Here is a 20,198-nt window from a genome sequence, read left to right as displayed (position 1 = left end):
TTTCTAGTTTATCAATTTTCAAAAATAACCCAACATCTCCATCATTGATTATTTTTTAAATATATAAAGAACTTGTTATACAAAACTATATCTTAATAAATATAATTAATTATTATATGTAAATGATTCTATTTGAAATAATTAATTATTTCATTATAATAGACTAAGACACGTGATATAATTGATTATGTTATGGGTACACACACTCATTTATTATCTACTAATTGATCACTTTTACAATCGACAAGATTAAGTTTTAATATATTCATTATATTCTTAAAATATTTTTAAAGCTTATTTAAAAATATTAAATTTGATTGACATAAAATAATAACCTAATTTTAGCTTAATTAAATGCATAAAACACACATTCATACAAAGCCAAAGAATTAAAGACTTTTCAATCTTTAAAATACTTTGATCAACTTGATTTAACGTTATTATGCATGATTGTTAAAAGGAAAAAGAAAATATATTATTTTTTTCTGATCTACTTTTCATACACGTATTAAACTCTAGCTTGCTGAATTTTTGAACATTTTCCTTTAGTGGTAAAAAACCATGATGACTCTTCAACGACACGGTCTAGACTCATTTATGGTTAATAAATTGAAAATTTAACTATTAGAAAATTTATAGGATGCAGTTTTAGTTAGCAAGCAACACTCTTATAATATCATATATGAGTTGAAGCATTTTAAGTGTTTAATTTATTATTATATGTAAAAAAATTTCTGACCAAAAAAATTGAAAATTTGTATAGAAACAATAAAGTAAAAAAAAATAACAAGAGTAATACTTTTCAATAATTTTTTTATGAGTAAAAATATTCAATAAACCTATCCATTTTTTAATGGCTAAAAGGGTGGAAAGGATTCTAGTTTTGGAAAAAAATATTAGATTTTGAGTAACAAAAACTCAAAAACACCTTAAATAAGTTTTTTTTTTTCAAATTCTAAATAAAAAAGGTGAAAAATTTTGAGTATTGGAAGACATTTAGAATGATGAGAATTATTTTAGTAAAGATTTATGTGAAAACAGTTTAAGTTAATTATATATAATAAACATAATAAAGTGGATGAATGACTTGTAAATAAATGCTATACAAGAGGATAATGAATAAGACTCAATTAATTAATTATTATAGTTTGTTATTTTTGTTTAGTATCATAATTTTTTTTGTATTCCATTCATACTTTAGTTATTTTTATGGGATGTTTAATATAAACCTCTGTCATTGAATTATTCATGGTATAGTATAGTATATACCAACTGACAATAAATCCATCACACACGTTATTAACTTCCCATCTCAACCGTGACTTTCACTTCATTCCCTTGCTGGCGCCATTAACGACCCCTGCATCACCACCATACGCTAGGGTTAGCGCTGGCACATTTAAATTTCTGTCACAACTTTTTTTTATACATACACTTCAAATCACTCTTATTATTATTATTATTTTTTGAATGTAATAATAAATTTAAAAAGTAATATATTCCAAAGAAGATGAGAAATTAGGAGGATAAAAGAAAATGTCAACGAGAACTCAGGTACCTCTTGTTATAAATTTGTTTGTACTTTATAAGCAGAGACCAACAACAAAACAAAACAAAACTAGTCAAAATGAACAAGATACATACATGGTTTCAAAAGTGATGACACGACTGAAAAATCCTAGAACTAACACTACTAAGATGAGTTATTTCTGTGATTTAGAATCGATAAATTTGAAGGTAGGGTAAAGTGCAGGAAGTGTACACGTGGAGGGCCAGCTGGTGTGGGCAATTAGATCTAACATTGATTGTTGAGAAGAGAGTAGAGAAACAAGTTGATTGATATAAATGTTAGAAATTTTCCATTTTGATTTTGTTTTTGTTCCTTGCAGAAGAGGAAGATGGAAAGAAAGTTAGAAACAATGGCATCGCAGACCCCTCTGGTTTAGGACCGTAACTCAGACACCCACTTACATTAAATGAAGAAATTAAGGCCGTTGAAAAGTCTCAACTACACAAACATCAATTAGGTGCTAGCATTAACTCACTTTCACCCACCTCGTGGATCATCAATTTCCCTACTATAAATATAAATACATATCTACACCATCACAATCCCACATCAAATAAATTGTGAGTATATTCATATATATACTCACAATATACATCATCATCATCATCATATCATAGATCGTCGTTGATCATGGCGAATGAACGTGATCTGTTCTCGGCGGAGATTGTGAACCGTGGGATTGAGTCTTCTGGGCCGAACGCTGGGTCCTTGACCTTCTCCGTTAGGGTTCGGAGGCGTTTACCGGATTTTCTTCAGTCGGTGAACCTGAAGTACGTGAAATTAGGTTACCATTATCTGATAAACCATGGCATATACCTTTTGACCATACCCGTTCTTCTGGTGGTGTTCAGTGCTGAGGTTGGAAGCCTCAGCAAAGAAGACCTTTGGAAGAAGCTTTGGGAAGATGCGCGTTACGACCTTGCCACGGTTCTTGCTTCCTTTGGGGTCTTCGTCTTCACTTTGTCTGTTTACTTCATGTCACGCCCCCGACCCATTTACCTCATTGATTTTGCATGCTTTAAACCAGACGATGAACTCAAGGTATGTTTTTTGCTTTCGTTTATGATGTTTTTGTTTTGTTTGTATGATTGTGTTTTTTTTTTTATATATGTATATAAAAAGACTGTGATTGTTTCATTCATAAATGCTTGATTATACCCAGAAGAATTTTCAGCATCATTGGTGGATCGATTGTGTTGTACCCTCTTTCTTTTGGTTTATCTAAACACAGTGCTCTCATTGGCCACCTTAAATTATTCTGGATCGATTGTATTGTGATTGTCACACTTTTGTATTTATTTAATTACAAATAAATTAATCCAAATAGTGTGTTTTAAAAATATTTATTTTATTAGTTTATATAGTACAATGATTTTTAGAATAATAAATAATTAGTCTTTTCTTTTTCAAACTCGATGGTCTTAAAAAACAAAATTATAGGAGTCTAATTATAGTTCGTTATGAAAAAAATTATAGTATGTAACCAAAATGAGAAGAAATTATTACCCTTTTTTGGTAGGTGAAGAAATAATTACCCCTTTAATTGTCTTAGGTTTTCAAAACTATCATATGGTTTTTAAATTTGACTTTTAAAATTTCCAGAAATGTTTGTTTAGCTTTTTTTAAGAATACTTATGATTTTAATCATACCTTTTAATAATAACAAAGCTTATCTAAATACTTTGGTAGTTGGTCGTTTGACTTGTTTAAATGATATATATATATATATATATATATATATATATATATATATATATATATATATATATATATATATATATTCTACTATTCCAATGACTAGTAATGTTATTTTTACTTTATTTGTGTATACGAAAAAAATTATATAAGTTGGATCTTGGAGGTTTATTAATACTTCAAAATTCAAACTACTTACATAACTAAGAGGAGTTGAACTCAACTTCTTATGGAAAATGAGCTTCTTAATTACCAATTGAATCGACCTTTATTACTTTTTGTTTTTTCAATTTTTTCTTTTTACAAAAAGTAGTTTTCAAAGGAAAATATTTACCACTTTCTCCCTCTCTTATTAACTAATAAAAGCAATTAACAAGTTAGTTGAATAACATCAAATTTATTACGAAACTTTAATATGATAGGTGACCAGGTCACCCTTCTCATTTCCATTTGAAAATTTAGATTTTTCACATAAATTAAAAATGGTTTAATTTATGTTTTTAATAATTTTGCATGAAATAATTTTATATACTACACAAGTACCTCGAAACCCAAAGTACCCATACTCAGCTAAAAAAAAGTCGTAATCACTTAACTAAGTACAGGTGTACAATTTAAAAAGTGTATACATTGAAAGTCTAAAACAACCAATATTTTGAAACAAAAATAAAAATGATAAAGATCAAAAGTTTGAAGTGGCAAAACAAGTAATTAACTTTTTTTAGTCATTTCCAAAAATACTAATAAGATCATCTTAACAATAACAACTTAAAACATTTATTGCTTATTGACTCTAAAAATTACAAAACGGTCAAATGTACTTTGCTCAAGAAAAACAATTAATGTAAGAGATAATTGGAAGAGAATCTTGTACAAGTTGAAGATAATACCTTAATAATAAATAAGTTGATTTTTAAATGTTAGTAATGTTCTTGGTGTGAAAAAGATGATTGATTATATACGTTGCATGGCATGATGGCAGGTGTCAAGGGAGGAGTTGATGGAAGTAGCAAGAAAATCAGGGAAGTTCGACGAAGAGAGTCTTCAGTTTCAAAAGAGGATGTTAATGTCCTCAGGCATCGGAGATGAAACCTACATCCCCAAAGCCGTCGTGGCCTCCTCCGAGAACACCGCCACCATGAAGGAGGGTCGTGCGGAGGCCTCCATGGTGATGTTCGGAGCCCTGGACGAGCTCTTCGAGAAAACCCGGGTCCGCCCCAAGGACGTCGGCGTTCTGGTTGTCAACTGCAGCATCTTCAACCCCACGCCGTCGCTGTCTGCCATGATCATCAACCACTACAAGATGCGGGGGAACATCCTCAGCTACAACCTCGGAGGAATGGGGTGCAGTGCTGGGGTCATAGCCGTCGACTTGGCTAAGGATATTCTGCAAGCAAACCCTAATAACTACGCGGTGGTCGTCAGCACCGAGATGGTCGGCTACAACTGGTACCAGGGAAAGGACAGGTCCATGCTCATCCCCAACTGTTTCTTCCGCATGGGTTGCTCCGCCGTCTTGCTCTCCAACCGCCGCCGCGACTACAGCCGCGCCAAGTACCGTCTCGAGCATATTGTTCGAACACATAAGGGTGCCGATGACCGTAGCTTCAGGTTTCACACCTTCTTCTTACTCTTCTCATTTCCATTGAAAAATTTGCGTGAATTGAAATATAGAAATCAATACCTGTTTAAACAAATTATACTGAAGAGAGTGGAATATTTTTCACATAACATGATAATAAGATAATTTACTTTATTAAGTTGAATGTTTAGGAAATAATCTAACTTTCGATGTGGACCCGTGAATGGAAAATGCATTGAACCAAAATTACAGAGACACATAAGGTTGTTGGGATATATCATTAAGACTCTTCTGTCTAAATTTGGACTTTTAAGAGCTTCTTTAATACTTTACGTATACTTGGTCCTGTATACGTAATCTGTTGTCAAAACAATGCAATAGTGAAAAATATATGAGTCAAACATCACATCAAATTTGTGGATTTAATCCTCCTTTGTCATCAGATATTCTGTTCAAGTTGACCAATTCTAGAAAACTTAAGTATTTTTCATCCCATATTAAGTTCAACAGCATCATCACAGTACACCAATTCTGACTGAAAAAGCAGATTGCAACTTGACAAAACTAGTGGCTGTTACTTAAAGCAAATCTTGAACAAGGTTGAGCAAAAATATCTCCAAAAATCTTTAAGAGGGTTGACATTTTAGTTCCATCCTCCAACCGTCAAGCTAATAACTGAGGAGACACATTGACAGAAAGTGTCCCACAAGGAAAATCCACTTTAACGAAAATGGAACTTGCCAAGTTTCTCATCCTATGTGCTATTGTTGGTAATGAATAATCATTCTTCATCAACCAAAAGCAGCATTTCATTTTCGGTGACTGATATTAAATATGTGTTGACATAATTAGGTGTGTGTACCAAGAAGAAGATGAGCAGAAGCTGAAGGGACTAAAGATCAGCAAAGACTTGATTGAGATTGGTGGTGATGCTCTAAAGACGAACATCACCACACTAGGACCCTTGGTGCTACCCTTTTCTGAGCAGCTTCTGTTCTTCGGGACCCTTGTGTGGAGGCACCTATTCGGGAGCAAAACCGATGGAACTTCACCATCAATGAAGAAGCCATACATTCCTGACTACAAACTGGCTTTTGAGCACTTCTGTGTGCATGCTGCAAGCAAGACCATTCTTGACGAGCTCCAGAGGAACTTGGAGCTCAGCGACAAGAACATGGAAGCTTCTAGAATGACACTGCACCGCTTTGGAAACACCTCTAGCAGCAGCATTTGGTATGAGTTGGCTTACATGGAAGCAAAAGAGAGTGTGAGAAGAGGAGACCGTGTTTGGCAACTTGCTTTTGGGTCAGGCTTCAAGTGCAACAGTGTGGTGTGGCGTGCCATGCGTAGGGTCACCAACCCTTCAAGGAACCCTTGGCTTGACTGCATCAACAGATACCCTGCAACTCTCAACTGAACCTAAATGTTTCTGCTGTTATCAATCTATATATCAGTGAGGTCTTGCTATGGTTATGGTTAGGATTATTAATAAGGGTAGTTCTTCTTCTAAGTTGGTCTTTAAATTTGACAACTGCTTTCGGTTTCTTTCTCTCATTTTTATTATTGTTCGATGTAGGACTTTCAAAACCTGGCTTGAGATTCTATACTTTTAATTCCTCATTGGGCACATGGCTGCCTCCTTGCTTAATTTCTGTTTCTCCTCATAGAATGATGAAGATCATATTATGATTGATATCAAAGTTGATGGATGACTTTTACTTATAGTCAATGCAACATTGTTCCATGTTTTTAATTACTTTCTCTGCCTCAAATGCTAAGCAAAATTTGAAATCAAAACTGATTGGTAATACCTTTCAAAAGTTCAATGGCTATGCATTGTTACTGTGAATCAAATATAAATGCTGACACTAAAACATGTATCAAGTTAGGTGGCACTATGCAACACAGATCATGAATTATAGAAGATCCACTTGCAAGCTTGTATCCATGTGAGGATATATAGATATTGTTTGAGGGTTGTCGCTATCTTAATTAAATGATTCTAATGAAAATAATACGAGTTTAGAATATATAAATAAGTGTAAACCTCATCTTACATGTAGGTTTCGCTTCGTAAAGCAAATATCGGTTTAAAGTTGTCTACTTCTTATAATAAGTAAAGCATTATCCATTAACCTATCGTATACTCAAAAAACTGTGATGATGCAGACTGAAAGTGAGAGTGCCTCTTATCTCTTAAAGAAGAGACTTTGTTGGTCTGTTATAAATGATGTTTGGACTTTCACCAATTCAATTCCATTTTCACACGAATCATAATCAATTGAAAATCGAAACCCTTTTGTGGTACTGATATTATCCGAAATGATATCTTAACTTTTTAATTATTAATTGTTATTGTCAAGAGAGGGTCAAGTTGATGTAGATGCCATTATTATGTAGGCATAGGTGAGGTTATTAATACTAAATTAAGTCTTAATGGGTTTGATCTAAAACATTTAAGAGCTCAGGAAATGTGCAAAGGAAGAGCTGGTGAGAAAGTTCTTTAATTTGATGCCAAAGTTCTTCAATTTGATGCCAAGGTTACACAGAAAACTTCACCGAATCTAGATTTTCTATTAAATTTATTCTAAATTATCGTTTCCTGAACATTAAAATTACATTATATTGTTACTTTAATTTTTTTTAATATATTTTAAAACTTTAAAAATAGTGATTATAAGTGTATTTTGAAAATATAACATAAGAGAGAAATAATGAAAAAATCAACGAAGAATCTAAATTCATAGAGATGCCTCCTTTATATGTTTAAAATTTGTGTATTCTTTGATATTATTTAAAATTTATTAAAATCTGTACAATTGTGAATAAAAAATAACATGTGTATCAGTGACTTTCTAAAAATATTTGGATCTCAATGGATTTGGCCCAAATTTATGCTTCAATTCTTGGTCATGGGCTATTTCTTTCTGCACCTTCGTGGATTGTGAAAAAACAAAAAACAAATTGTCTATTTTTTAGGTTGTTAGATATGGAATGTGGACTCAATCTAAAATGGACAATGACAAATCAATAACCTCGAAAATTTACACTCCCCTCTTACAGCTGCTTTTATTATTTTTTTATTCAATAATTTAGTTTACATGTTAATTAAGTTACTTAATTTAATTACATGATACAGTAAGCTTGTCATGTACAAGAATTTAAATTAATTTATAAATAAATTAAAATACTTGATAAAAGGAAAGATTCTAAGAAAATTGCGTAAGAGTAAAGTTAATTTTAAGTCCTCTAAAAAATAACACTAGGTAGAGATTTTTTTAAAATGTTTGAGAGTTGACTAATAATAAATCTTTTAATATGATGAGAAATTTGATTAATGAATGTCAGTCCCAAATTATTTGGTTTGCATTTTTTCTAAAAATATAAAATTTAAAGTTTGGAATGTTTTTCATGAAAAAACAAAAAAGTAATTTAATATTTTTCATTTATATTTTTATTTAGTTTTTTTTTTCATACTAGATATTATTTGTCATGAAATGTAATTTTTTATATAAGTTTGGTGTAATTTCTATAATTTTTTTACTTTTTATTTTATTTTAATAAAATCCTCATGATGATAATGATATCTGGTACGAGTTTATTTAATTTAATTACATAATTTAGTTGTCATAAATTATTATAAGAATAACCGGTGATGGAAAATAATTTAACTAAAAAATAAAAGGCCTGACATATATCTTAATCCACCTTATATTTGCGCTAGATAGTCTGACACCGAAATCAGACAGGCAAGAAAAAAATATAATACTATTAATTAATTATTAAGAAAGAAGAGACTAAATTAATTAATTAGAGTTTAAATGCATTTGTAGTTATCAAAGAAGTGAGTTTTATTTTAATTCTTATAAGATAAAAATATCACAATCATTCTCTTGGTCTTTGAAAATATAAGGTGATTTTAAGTTAATTCCTTAACATTAATAAGTTTAAAGCAAAACTAAAAATAATTCTTGTCGTATACATTAACTTATTGTTTTAAATAGATATCAGCATATATATTGAGCAACTCGCATTTTAAAAATAATCTACAATAACTAGATTATATTTTATTGATAATATGTAAGAATTAGTCTGAAATACAAATATAAAAATAGAAAGTTATTTCGACTCATTTAAATTAATAAAGAGCCATACATTTTTAATGACCAAGTAGACCATTAAAGTATTCACTCACAAAGTCAGATCATAATTCGTTTTCCTAATATGTGAACTTGTTAACTGCTGGTACCAAGTGCATATAATATTTCTAAAATATTTTAATCTTTTAAAATAAATATCATTCATCTATTTAAAAAAATCAACTTTAAAAACCAAAAATAGAACTTTCATATATTATGAACATAAAAATCAAGGAGTTTTGCATATGTACTAAAACAAAAATTTATTTATTTTATAAAAGCTAAAAATAGTAATTTCAAATTTGTAATTTGTGGTAAGAGAAAAAAAAAATTACAAAACTAAGATGCAATATCTATTAGAGCTAAAAATACAAAAGGATAAATTTGAGATGTAGCGTAGGATAGTCATTTCATTAAAAAGTTCCCTCATTTATTATGTTAGCCATGCTTTCTCGAAGGTCTGACTTTAACGGCCATTTATCAATCCTCTTTTAATTTTCTTTTTTCCATCTAACATTTTTTTTTTTAATTTGGGTTAACTATGAATATTATTAGCTTTGTGTTTAAAGAGGATGAGATGCAATGTGAAATTTAGCTATTTGATCAAATTTATTTATTTCGATTTAAATTTATCTCATAGCATAACATTTTTATAATTTTTTTTAAAAAAACTGAGAACAATCTTGGACAAACCTACAAGCTATTTTCAACTTATTGTAATAAGTTCTGTGAATGGAACGCCCCAAGCAATTAATGTTTGACTTTATAACGTCTACTTCTCTTATTTCTCAATCATAAATTTCCTTTAGCTCATTGTGTATTCATGGTAATATTGGTATTCTACATAAAAACCTTTCAGAAAAAAATAGAAAAAAAAATACAATTATTCTTTCCGTAAGTTAAAATTAGATCATATAAAATAAAAAAAATAAAAAAATGCTTTCAATGCTTTCACATTTGTAACCATGAAGACAACTAGAATTGTTACGCGTTTGTCTCGGTTGCTTTTCACTTGCTTTTGAAGATGTGGCAGAGTGGTCCTAGGGAAACCATTAATGCAAGTCTGTAGCAAACAATTACACTTTCTACTGTACAAAATTAAGAACCAAGTATTTGTTTACCATCACTACTGTTCTCTTTTTTCTTTTTTTCTCACTTTCTTTTAGTCGCAAATTAAATAATAGAAAGAGAATCACACGAACAGATATGATATTGTTCAATATCAAAATACACAGTGATATAATAGCAAGGGGTGTATAAATGTTCATCAATAAAATTATTGATGGTACCTGCCTCAACAGATATTTTGCAAGTTTTATTTGCTATCCAAAAATAAAGCAGTGAAATGGGACCGAGGAAAGAAATATGAAATTGAGAGCATCACAGAAAATCACTCGATGAAAACAACTAATCCTTGTGGGTGTCACGCTAACCAATCGTCATCCATAGTGTCAAAATCTCCAATATCCATGCTGTTTGTATGATTGTCAAGAAAGAAAGAAGAAAAAGAAAAAGATCAGTATGAGGCATATATAGATTGGAAAGTCCAAATCAAAAAAGGTATGCCCTATTAGAATCGTCGCCGCCACAACTCACATAAATAAGAACTAGAACAGAAAAATTAATTGTGGTGGGTAAATCAAACTAATGCAGAGTTTTCAACATATAGTCTATCATAATGTCTAAAGCCCTGTTCATCATAAAGACTAACATCAAACTATAATAACTTAAAAAAATACCTTTTAACATTAACAATAGTAAAATAGTATAACATGGACTACGACGTGCATCAAGAATCGACTGGACCATGCCTCACAAATTGACTGTTGTACAAGGCCTACCAGAAGCCCAAAAGAAGGGAACATACCATAAACCTGATAGCGTCTGCATGACCGAGAAAATCGTACACTAAGATACAGAGAATATTGCCTTTAAGGGGTACAATTCTATATCATTTGAAGGTTTCACATAGGGCTGTAAAGCCCTCCCAGCTACTCGAGTTTGGCTAAAGATGAGAAGAGAACTGTTTCAAACGAATCAATAAAAGACTCAAAATCGAATATGGGGATTGACAGAAAAAGAAGATATAACTATCAGAATTTTGACTCTTGACTTTGTGCTCCATAACCAAGTTCAGCACAAAACCGACCAGGATAATTACTATTTAATTGTATTCCAGTGGAATTCAATCAACAGTTCAGCCTGAGCAAGCTAGATCACATCACAATAGGAATTACCATACAAATGTCTCTGTAAGATCCAAAAGAAGAAAAAGTATAATGAACTCATGTACAAAATTATCCCACCAAGAATTAAAATAACAGTAACATGGATCTCTAATTCTGTAGGAGTCGAAAAGAACAAATCTTGTGTGCGTAAAGCAAGGTGAAACCTAATCAAATTTCCCCTGCCGTAATAAGAAACAATACACCAAACTACAAACTGCCCTGTTCCTTTTCCTCATTAGGAGGGGTACAAACAAAAAACACCTCAAACAAAATTCATTTTTCAAAAATTAAGAAACTTATCTTCAGCTTACCGAGGCAAGGAAGAATCCTGAAAATAATCCACCGAGCACTGCTCTAAGCAGCTCTCGTTTGCATTCAACCAAGCTGGAAACTCCAAAAGTTGGTCAAAAATATGGTATGCATCATCTTCGTTCTTGGCTTCAGGTGCCCTATGTTCTATGTTTTTCAAGAACTTGAACCAACAAGCTGATTTGACCAAATTCATGGTGTCATTCCATTCCATTTGATATTGCTCTCCCAACGATCTGATCTCTGCCATACCCTCATCGTCCATGGCTGTGTGTAAGCCTCCATTTACCTGTGTTGCAGCATTGGATTCAACAGTATCCCCCATTGAATATAACCCCTCTGCCTGGGATATTCCAAGGGAAGGAAGTTCCTCTGGAGAAGACGAGGTTGCAGATGAGTTAGAGGATGATGACGAGTTATTGAAGAGAAAGGTAGCATCTAAGTTGTTGAAATCTTGAAAGTTGAGATTCAATCCCAAAGTCTGATTTGGAAGTATGAAATTGGGGTTTTCAGTCAAAAGGTGTGGTGGAGTGATTGGGGAAGCAGCAGGCCAGGTGTAAGAATTTGGAACCGAAGAAGGAGGTTGGGATAAGCATGAATAGGATGTGCATGCAGGATAAATTCTGGGATTTCGCCTGGACTTAAATTTTCCATCTTGGTCAAAAGTTAGACACTGGGAGGGCTGGAGGGATACTGATGGCCTTCTCTGCTGTTCTTGGGTCTGTTGCTGTTGTTGCTGCTTCTGTTCACTTGCTTCTTTCATAGCTGCCCTGTGAAATTTCAAGGCAGTGACAATCTCCCTCCGAGCCTCTGCCATGTTCAAAAGCCTTTCTTGATAAGGCCTACTAGTGTGGAGTCTCCTCCTAACTTGTTTTTTATGTTGTTGAGGTTGCATGGATTGCTGTGCCCGACGAGCATGTGCAACTTTCCCATGTTTTGAATTATGACCATGGGAAACACCACCGTTCACAACAAAACTTTGGTCTTTCGTATTCATGGAGCCTTTTGTTCCAGAGGTAGTTAGTTGTTTAACTAGGCTACGGATGTATGCGCTAGGGAGAGGAGGTTGTTCAAGTTTACTGAGCTTATCTAATTCCATTCTTCTTACTTTAAAGAGGAACGGCCTATCTATGTGTGGCTAGGTATCAACTTTGCTCAAAAGATTTCAGATAGGAAATAAATTGGAAGAATCATATGGGTCTTCTCCTACAAATGTGAGGGGCAAACAAAGTACGCAATGCAGTTGCAGATAGTGATCAGAAGGAAATCCTGGTCCTCCTGGATGGCTCATGAGGGTTATAAATAGTTGGGGACAGCCTAGTAGGGCTTTTAAAATATTTTGGACTTTATTTACCAAAAAATGTTGGACTTTTCCTTGTTTTGGCAAACTACGTTTATTACCAATTTATAGCCTGCTTTAAATAAATTTTAAATGAATTCTTCCAGAGTGTTGGTCTCTCTCACCATCCATATCTTCCACAATAATTCTAACTTGTTTCAACTCCGTGAATAGCTCCACAGCTTTTTTCTTCTCGAATAAAGGTCTTTTTAATGGCTTACAATAGCATATATTTACGTTTCCACATTCCATAGGAAAAAGATATTTAGAAGATTACGACACGAGAAAGATAAAAACAGAGAAATAGCAACCATGCACAAAAGAAAGATAAAAACAGAGAAAAGACCAAAGAAAGGCTCTTAACAATGTAACCTTTCCTTTTAAGCACATGCACTAAAGATGAACATGAACTAATATTACTGCAGTTTTAGCTTCATATTCTCCAAGAGAACTAAAATATACCATAAAAAACTTTCAAAATGGAAATACACAAGTATTTTCTAAAATCATAAGATAAAACAAAACATGATAAAAAAAATTGGAGATTTCAAATGAAACTCTCATTTTGAATACAAAAAATTTCCTTACCGTGAAAGAAGAAAATAAAATTGGATCATATTCAACTCAAGAGTTGGGGCTAGAAACCGGAGAACAAAAGAGAATTAATAACTACCCAAAAAATGTAATAACTATAAGATAAGATATCTTCTAAATCATAAGAATTTGTTAATAAAATAAACACCTCCTAAGAGCCTTGTGCCTAATAACTTTGTTGTATCTTCAAAGCTCTCCAATAAGTCCAAAGTAGGTATCACATGTGTTTGGGTTAGTCCATGGGCAATTTAACCATCCTCGAATTCAAGTCAAACCCCAGACGACCGGAATGGTACAGATCACAGATCATATATTCAAACACGGATGATAAAAGATAAAAGTAACAGTCATATAAAAACTTTAAAAGTCAATTGAAGTTTTATTTTAATCTTGCCATCCAAATCCAATCTAGTAGTTTATATTTATATTTCACATTGCTCACAATAGGAATTCTCATTTGTTACACTCCTTCATCATAAGTAGGCCATGTTAAATATTAATTACTAATTGTTGTAATCTACGTTTTTTCAGCATGAGTACTATTCATTGTTGATAAACATTTTTACCAGCAGTTGTTGTGTCTTATGAACATTTTTACCTTCCTATAGTTGCCTTGTTCTCTAAGCACTATTTTTGTTTTTCGGCGATTGTTGTGTCGTCTAAGCATTTTTGCTTTCGGGCAATTGTTGTGTCCTTTGATCAATTTTGCTTTCCAGCAACCCGCACGCTCATTGAACATTTTGTGCTTTCTGGCAACTGTCATGTTATTTACCCATTTTTACTCTTCAATAGTTGGTGTGCTCTCTAACCATTTTAACAAGCTTGACTAATGTACATATGTTTCAACTTGAATGGGGTATTGAAAATATGCTTTTGAAAAGACGAAGCATATTAAAAATTGATTGTCACTTTGAAGGAGGGAAAGTCATGTTTAGGGAATATCCACTAGCTTTGTCATTATTTACTTCGTCAGCTCCAACTACCAACTAACTAACATGTTCACTAAGTCTCTCAAGGGGTCATGCATCAATGACATTTGTAACAACTTGTTTCATATGATTTGGCTTGAGCGCAAGCATTAGAGACATGATTTGATTAAGTTAAAATAGGGAAATAGATGTGATTTGATAGGGATACCTCACCAAATATTTCTCTTTACTAGATATTGATTTTGTTCCTTATTAATTGTACCTCTTCTTCATTATAAATAAGAATACTTATATATGTACACAACACACAAAATTTCTTTTCAATGTCTTTCTTCTCAACATGGTACCATAACGGTACCACCTTCCATGACCTGTTATTTCACTAATCACTTCAACAAATTACATAAGACGCATCCTTAAAATAAAACACAATAAATGGAGAAATTTACCCCAAATATGAGAACCTACATTAGAACGTGCCTGAATAAAACTCACGAGTAAGAAGCACTAGTTATGCTACATTTACGAATCAACAATATGTTGATGATAGTAGTCTTATGGAGCTACATCATTGTCCAAACAAAAGCTTTGACTACAGTGGCTTCACATTTTCATACAGGATTTCAAGAAGAACATCCCTTAATTTGGAAAATGTGTATGGAACACAAAAAGTAGCACTAAAACATAGATCAAGACTCCAAATGATTAAAGGGCATATGAATATATAAAGTAAAAGAATACACGATTATAATTCATCCTCTCTATATATTGTCCTATATTGTCCTGTGTAGAAAGTTCGATTTGTTTTAGTCCTTATCTCGCAAACTCAAAGAAACTGAAACATATAAAAGAAATCTCAAACATTTTGTGTAAGAAATTGGAAAAAACTCACGAAGTTAGGAAAAAAATAGATATATTCTTTAAAACACCAATTCTTTAAATGCTTATGTTAGTAAGTAAAATTCTTTTGAAGCACATTCACTTTGCACTAATTATTAAATAAATTTAAAATAATAAATGGCTGGGTTTAGATCTCCTACTATAAAATATGCAATATTTACTATAGTAAATGATTTATTAGGGACAAATAATTTCATGATACACACCTTAAGCATACCAAACCTAGCTTCCTTGCGGTTCTACTTTCCTGACCAAAATACTGCACAATTTTACTGCAAAAAGGACAAATTCAATATGGGTAAGAGGATATTATATAACTTTGTGTGGCCAATAGACCCTTCATAGCATCAAATATCAAACATTTCTACAACAAAGATCAACTCTCTTGATCACATTGTATTAAAGATCAACCCTCTAAAAAGCTTAAATGGTTTGGCGAAGAATCAAGAATAGCTTTATGATTTACTTCTAACTTATGGTTTCTAATATGAATTAGAAACAGCATACTTAAGCAGGAAAGAAAAGTCTATACATGAACCAGAATGGAACAAGTAGGATTTATGAATTATTAACGCAATAGTCATAGGCATGAATTATTCAATGTGTACCCTAAAAAATGTCAAGGAATGTGAGAGATCTCCATGACATGTCACAAGTGAAATTGAGACCTTATCCAATCCAAAACCTTAAGACATTAGGTTTGCATGTCCTTCTTACTTACAAAAGCTCAATGTGTTTATTTCCACCCAATGTAGGACTTTTGCTCTAACACTGGTCACTTCAATAGTTTGACCCGTAGGTGAGTCTCTTCTTCAGGATATGTTCTCCCTCAAGGAAAAGTTTCTCAAACACCAGAGAGATCTCCATCAACAAGTCACAAGCAAAACACACAAATGAAGTTGACTTTATATCAAACCCAAAACCTTAAGACATTATGATTGTGAATTCCTCTAGCTTATAAGTTCTCAATTTGCTCATTACTACTCCATGTAAACTTATTTGTTCACACCTGTCACTCCAACCATGTTCCCTTTAAGTGAACCTCTTACACGTGGTTGTCCCTCCAAAGTTTCATAAATACAAGGAACATCATCAATAGACCACAACAAAACGAAACAAGTGAATTTAACATCAATATTTAACCCAAAATATTTATACACTATATACTCGAGGATCTCTCTCTCCTTTTAAGTTGCTCAACATGCATATTTTCTACCTGATGTTTGACTTTTTCACTTACACTTGTCATTCAAACAAAAAATATCCACTCACACAATTAAACAAAACAACCCAACCAAAATACTTTAAAAATCAAATGAGAGAATCCTAGTTTCAACTTTAGTAAGAATTTTGTCATCAATCTAATTATCGTGGCATTCCCATCAATATCAATATAGAAGTTAAAAAAATAAATGAAAATTACAAATACAGTTACGAGTAATCAATTACTGCATCAACTACGGATGCAAGTTTGACATATTCGGTTACTGTCTTAAAGCTATCATTTTTCATAAAAGTGAAATGGTAGAGGATAGGCAAAGGCATAGGGGTACTTATGGCGTTGAAAAATTATTGGTATTTCGGTGCCTTGTCTGCAACTGCAAGTATTATGGGACCAAGCTTCTAAAACGTCAGCAAGAGCCTATGCAGAATAAGTGAAGAATCTTCATTACTGCCGCAACCTTGTCTTATATTTTCTACATATTGCATGACAGAAGGAGAGAAACTCCAATTTTTCTGTTTAATCAAGTTGAACACCATCTGTTTATTCAGGGAACAGAGTACTATGGCAAACGCATAGGTTATTAAAGACAAAAACACTCCATCCCCATCTCCCTCTCCTACTTTCAACTGTATCTGTGTGTACTCTTCTAGCTATCGTCATCCTTTTTCCTAGTAAGAATTTTCAGTTTCATTATTTTACCTAGAAATGACCAATAAGTAGTTATGTATATATTTTCATAATATCATTTGGCTAGTAAAAATAAAGACAACAATTCTCTTTAAATGATAAAGTAAATAATCTCATTTTTTAATAAAAAATCAACTAACATTTCTATGTAGGCTTACATAAATCATAATCCGTAATTTTTTTCATCAAAAAACAATATTACTTACTTTATCCTTGTTCATTGGTTGGAGGAAAATGAGAAGAGTGGAAGAGATTTTTAAATTTTTTTTTTTTGGTTCAATTTTTAAGAGGGAATAAAGGAGAAGGGAAGGGAGAAAAATCCCGCCTCATCCAATTTTTGCCCCCCTTCAATATTGGGAATTTGAAGGGGAGCGAAATCCTCCAAGTCCCATTTTTACTCTCCTTCAACATTGAAGGATTTGGAGAGGAGTAGATTTAAAACATTTAAAGTGTATTGAAAAAAATCATCCTATTTAGTTTTTGAAATCCAAAATTATAAGGATATGAAAATACATTAACTTTCAAAACTCCTCTCATCCCCTTGTTGTGATCCAAATAAGAGAAGGGCTACCTCTCCACTTTTCCATTGAAATTGCTCCCCTCCTCTAGACCAAAAATAATGTCTGATTAAAATCTCTCCCTTCACTTCCATTCACCTTCCCTCCATCGAACAAAAGAGACCCTAAAACGGACCAATCCGGTAAAAATAAACCCTAGACATGTATTCATGATCCTAGTTAATCTCCACGTAATATACAATCCCGTCTCTCAATTTACGAAAAAATAATTAATAAAACTCAGTTGTGTCACACAGACGTTCAGAATCATGATAGTGTTTTTGACCATGTAAAAAAACTCCCCAATCATAAATTGTTATTTTTGTTAATGTACATAAGCATAAGCACCAACTTGGGATGCTAGATTACGAAAAAGATTTTTATTCCCGCACCATACACATGAAATAGTGCTACACACTATACCACATTCCGCATTAACAGTTAAGAAATCAATGATTGTGCAGAAAGTAAATTGGTCCAGACACCTGAGAGACCAGTTGAGAAATGCTAGTGTCATTCCTAATAATGCACTGCTAAACTCGTCACAAAGAGGTTGCATGACATTTGACATAAAGACAATCAATCATACAAGTTGCAACAAGTTTAACGGCGCCATACATCCCTCCCACGCGATAACCTTCACATTGTATATAATAATACTAATAAATAATAATAATAAATTGGTGACAGAGGAAATTGTTGCATAGCCAAAATAGCGTATACACAAAAATTCCCAATTCTAACACTCAATGCATTATGGTGCAATATAAAATAGAATGGTAAGAAATGGATAATGGCAAAGAGAGAAGGGTAGATAAGGGAAAGGGAAAGATACCTATTGGCATTTGGATAACAGCAAAATTGGATGGCCGTGGTTGTTGTGTGCGTTCTTCTTTTTCAGTTGTGATCAGAGATAAAACCAAGGGAAAGGCAAGTAGCCAAATTCCGCCAATCCCAGCACACGCACGCAGCTTCAGATAAAAAACCCTCTTCGCGAATCATACGCTACCACTTTACGTGCTTTCTCTCGAAACTCTTCTCCTTTCCCTCTTCTCTCCAAACATTTCCATTCCATTCACATTTAATTTTTCCTTTGGCGTTAACCCTCTTTCTCTCCCAACATAAACCCTAATTACTCTTCTCTTCCTCATTTTCTTGCTTCTCAAACTCTGCAATCAAATCACACCATTCTTCTTCTTTCAAGATGTAAAATAATCACCCCCAACAACTTTTACTTACTTCACCTGTTCCACATTTATTTAAGGTTTAGACTAATATAAATAATGTGTTATGAATATGGCCTTTTATTTAAAAATAATAATCGGATAATGTTTATATCACAGTCTAATATAACTTTAAAATATTAAAGAATATTGCAAAAAAAATATTTTTATAAATGATAATTAATAAAAATTTCGAAAATTATAAAAATATTTTTTTTCTATAATAAACCATTTTAATTGCAATATAATGTTATCTATACATAATTATTGGTTACAATGCAATATTTAATTCAAATATTTATTGTTACACGTGCCACGTAAGCAAAACTAGCTTAATATAAGTACATAAAAAACTGTTATTTGTAAGGATGGCTAGAAGGTTTAAGAGAGGCGGAAAAGTAAATATTTTAATTATTTTAAGTATGAGGTTATATATATAATAGAATAAGTACTCTTTTTAAAAAAAAAAATTTAAGAAACTTTGATTTTTCTCTAAGTTTTTTACGTTATTGTCTTATACTTTTAGAGCACACGATCAAGAAGGTCAAGGTTTAAGTCAATTAGAATTTTGATCTCAATAAGCTTTTTTTTTTTCTTTCATTAAGCCTATTTTCTTTTTTGTTTTGTTTGCATGAATAAAATTAATACTAAATTAAAATGCGTGACATACAAAGTTAAAAGAAGAATAAAATTATAACAAAAAAAAAATGAAGTAGTTATTCAAAGCCTAAATAGACTACATTTTTACTTACGTTTCGCAATTATTGGATGGAGTCAAATAGTTTTTTTTTATTACATACTTCAAGTTTTTAGTATGATTAAATTTTTGGTTTTTGAAGTCACCGATTATCCTTATTCTCACTTTTATTCCTAAAACCACATCCTATGATAATTTTTCATATTCAACGAGCCGTTCATTGACTTAAATTGTTTCATAAGTCTAGAAAAAATACAAAAGCAAGAAAATAATATCCAATTCATAACAATATGTTATAAAGTCATCTTTTTACAAAGCGTAGAATAAAGAATTTTAATTAAGTGATGAATAATGTATAAAAGAAAAGATATAAATGTATTGTCTATCAAATTTTAAATTAAAAGTCAAGTAAAATATTCTATACATGGATGTCTAGTTAGATTTATACATAGACATTAGTTTTGTACATAACTAATAGAATTGATATCGGTTTCAAACTTAATTTAATTTCGTAAAACTAATTT

The 20,198-nt window shown here is 32.0% G+C and overlaps 2 protein-coding genes across 3 annotated transcripts; one reads left to right on the top strand and one right to left on the bottom strand.

Annotated features, from left to right (window-relative positions):
• Positions 1–2,109: 2,109 nt before the first annotated feature.
• On the top strand, positions 2,110–6,603 carry KCS10 (3-ketoacyl-CoA synthase 10). The gene is made up of 3 exons (XM_028086260.2): positions 2,110–2,611; positions 4,248–4,876; positions 5,700–6,603. The coding sequence occupies exons 1-3, from the start codon at positions 2,201–2,203 to the stop codon at positions 6,262–6,264; spliced, it is 1,605 nt and encodes a 534-aa protein (XP_027942061.1). The 5' UTR covers positions 2,110–2,200; the 3' UTR covers positions 6,265–6,603.
• Positions 6,604–10,178: 3,575 nt separating this feature from the next.
• On the bottom strand, positions 10,179–18,997 carry LOC114164435 (hydroxyproline-rich glycoprotein family protein). Of its 2 annotated transcripts, XM_085666836.1 has the most exons (4): positions 18,590–18,997; positions 15,492–15,557; positions 11,526–15,220; positions 10,658–11,009 (listed from the first exon to the last, which is right to left on the bottom strand). In XM_085666836.1, the coding sequence occupies exons 3-4, from the start codon at positions 12,620–12,622 to the stop codon at positions 10,895–10,897; spliced, it is 1,212 nt and encodes a 403-aa protein (XP_085522962.1). In that variant the 5' UTR covers positions 12,623–15,220; positions 15,492–15,557; positions 18,590–18,997; the 3' UTR covers positions 10,658–10,894. The 2 variants fall into 2 exon arrangements, with proteins under 2 accessions (XP_027904907.1, XP_085522962.1); XM_028049106.2 differs by lacking the exons at positions 10,658–11,009; positions 15,492–15,557; positions 18,590–18,997 and adding an exon at positions 10,179–10,458 and having other exon boundaries at positions 11,526–15,452.
• Positions 18,998–20,198: the final 1,201 nt, after the last annotated feature.

The sequence above is a fragment of the Vigna unguiculata genome, chromosome 9 (assembly GCF_037176805.1).
Source record: "Vigna unguiculata cultivar grain cowpea cultivar isolate G323 ecotype 2 chromosome 9, ASM3717680v1, whole genome shotgun sequence".
Taxonomy (NCBI): Eukaryota; Viridiplantae; Streptophyta; class Magnoliopsida; order Fabales; family Fabaceae; genus Vigna; species Vigna unguiculata.
Note: the sequence above shows the minus strand (reverse complement) of the source record. Positions and strands in the feature narration are given on the sequence as shown.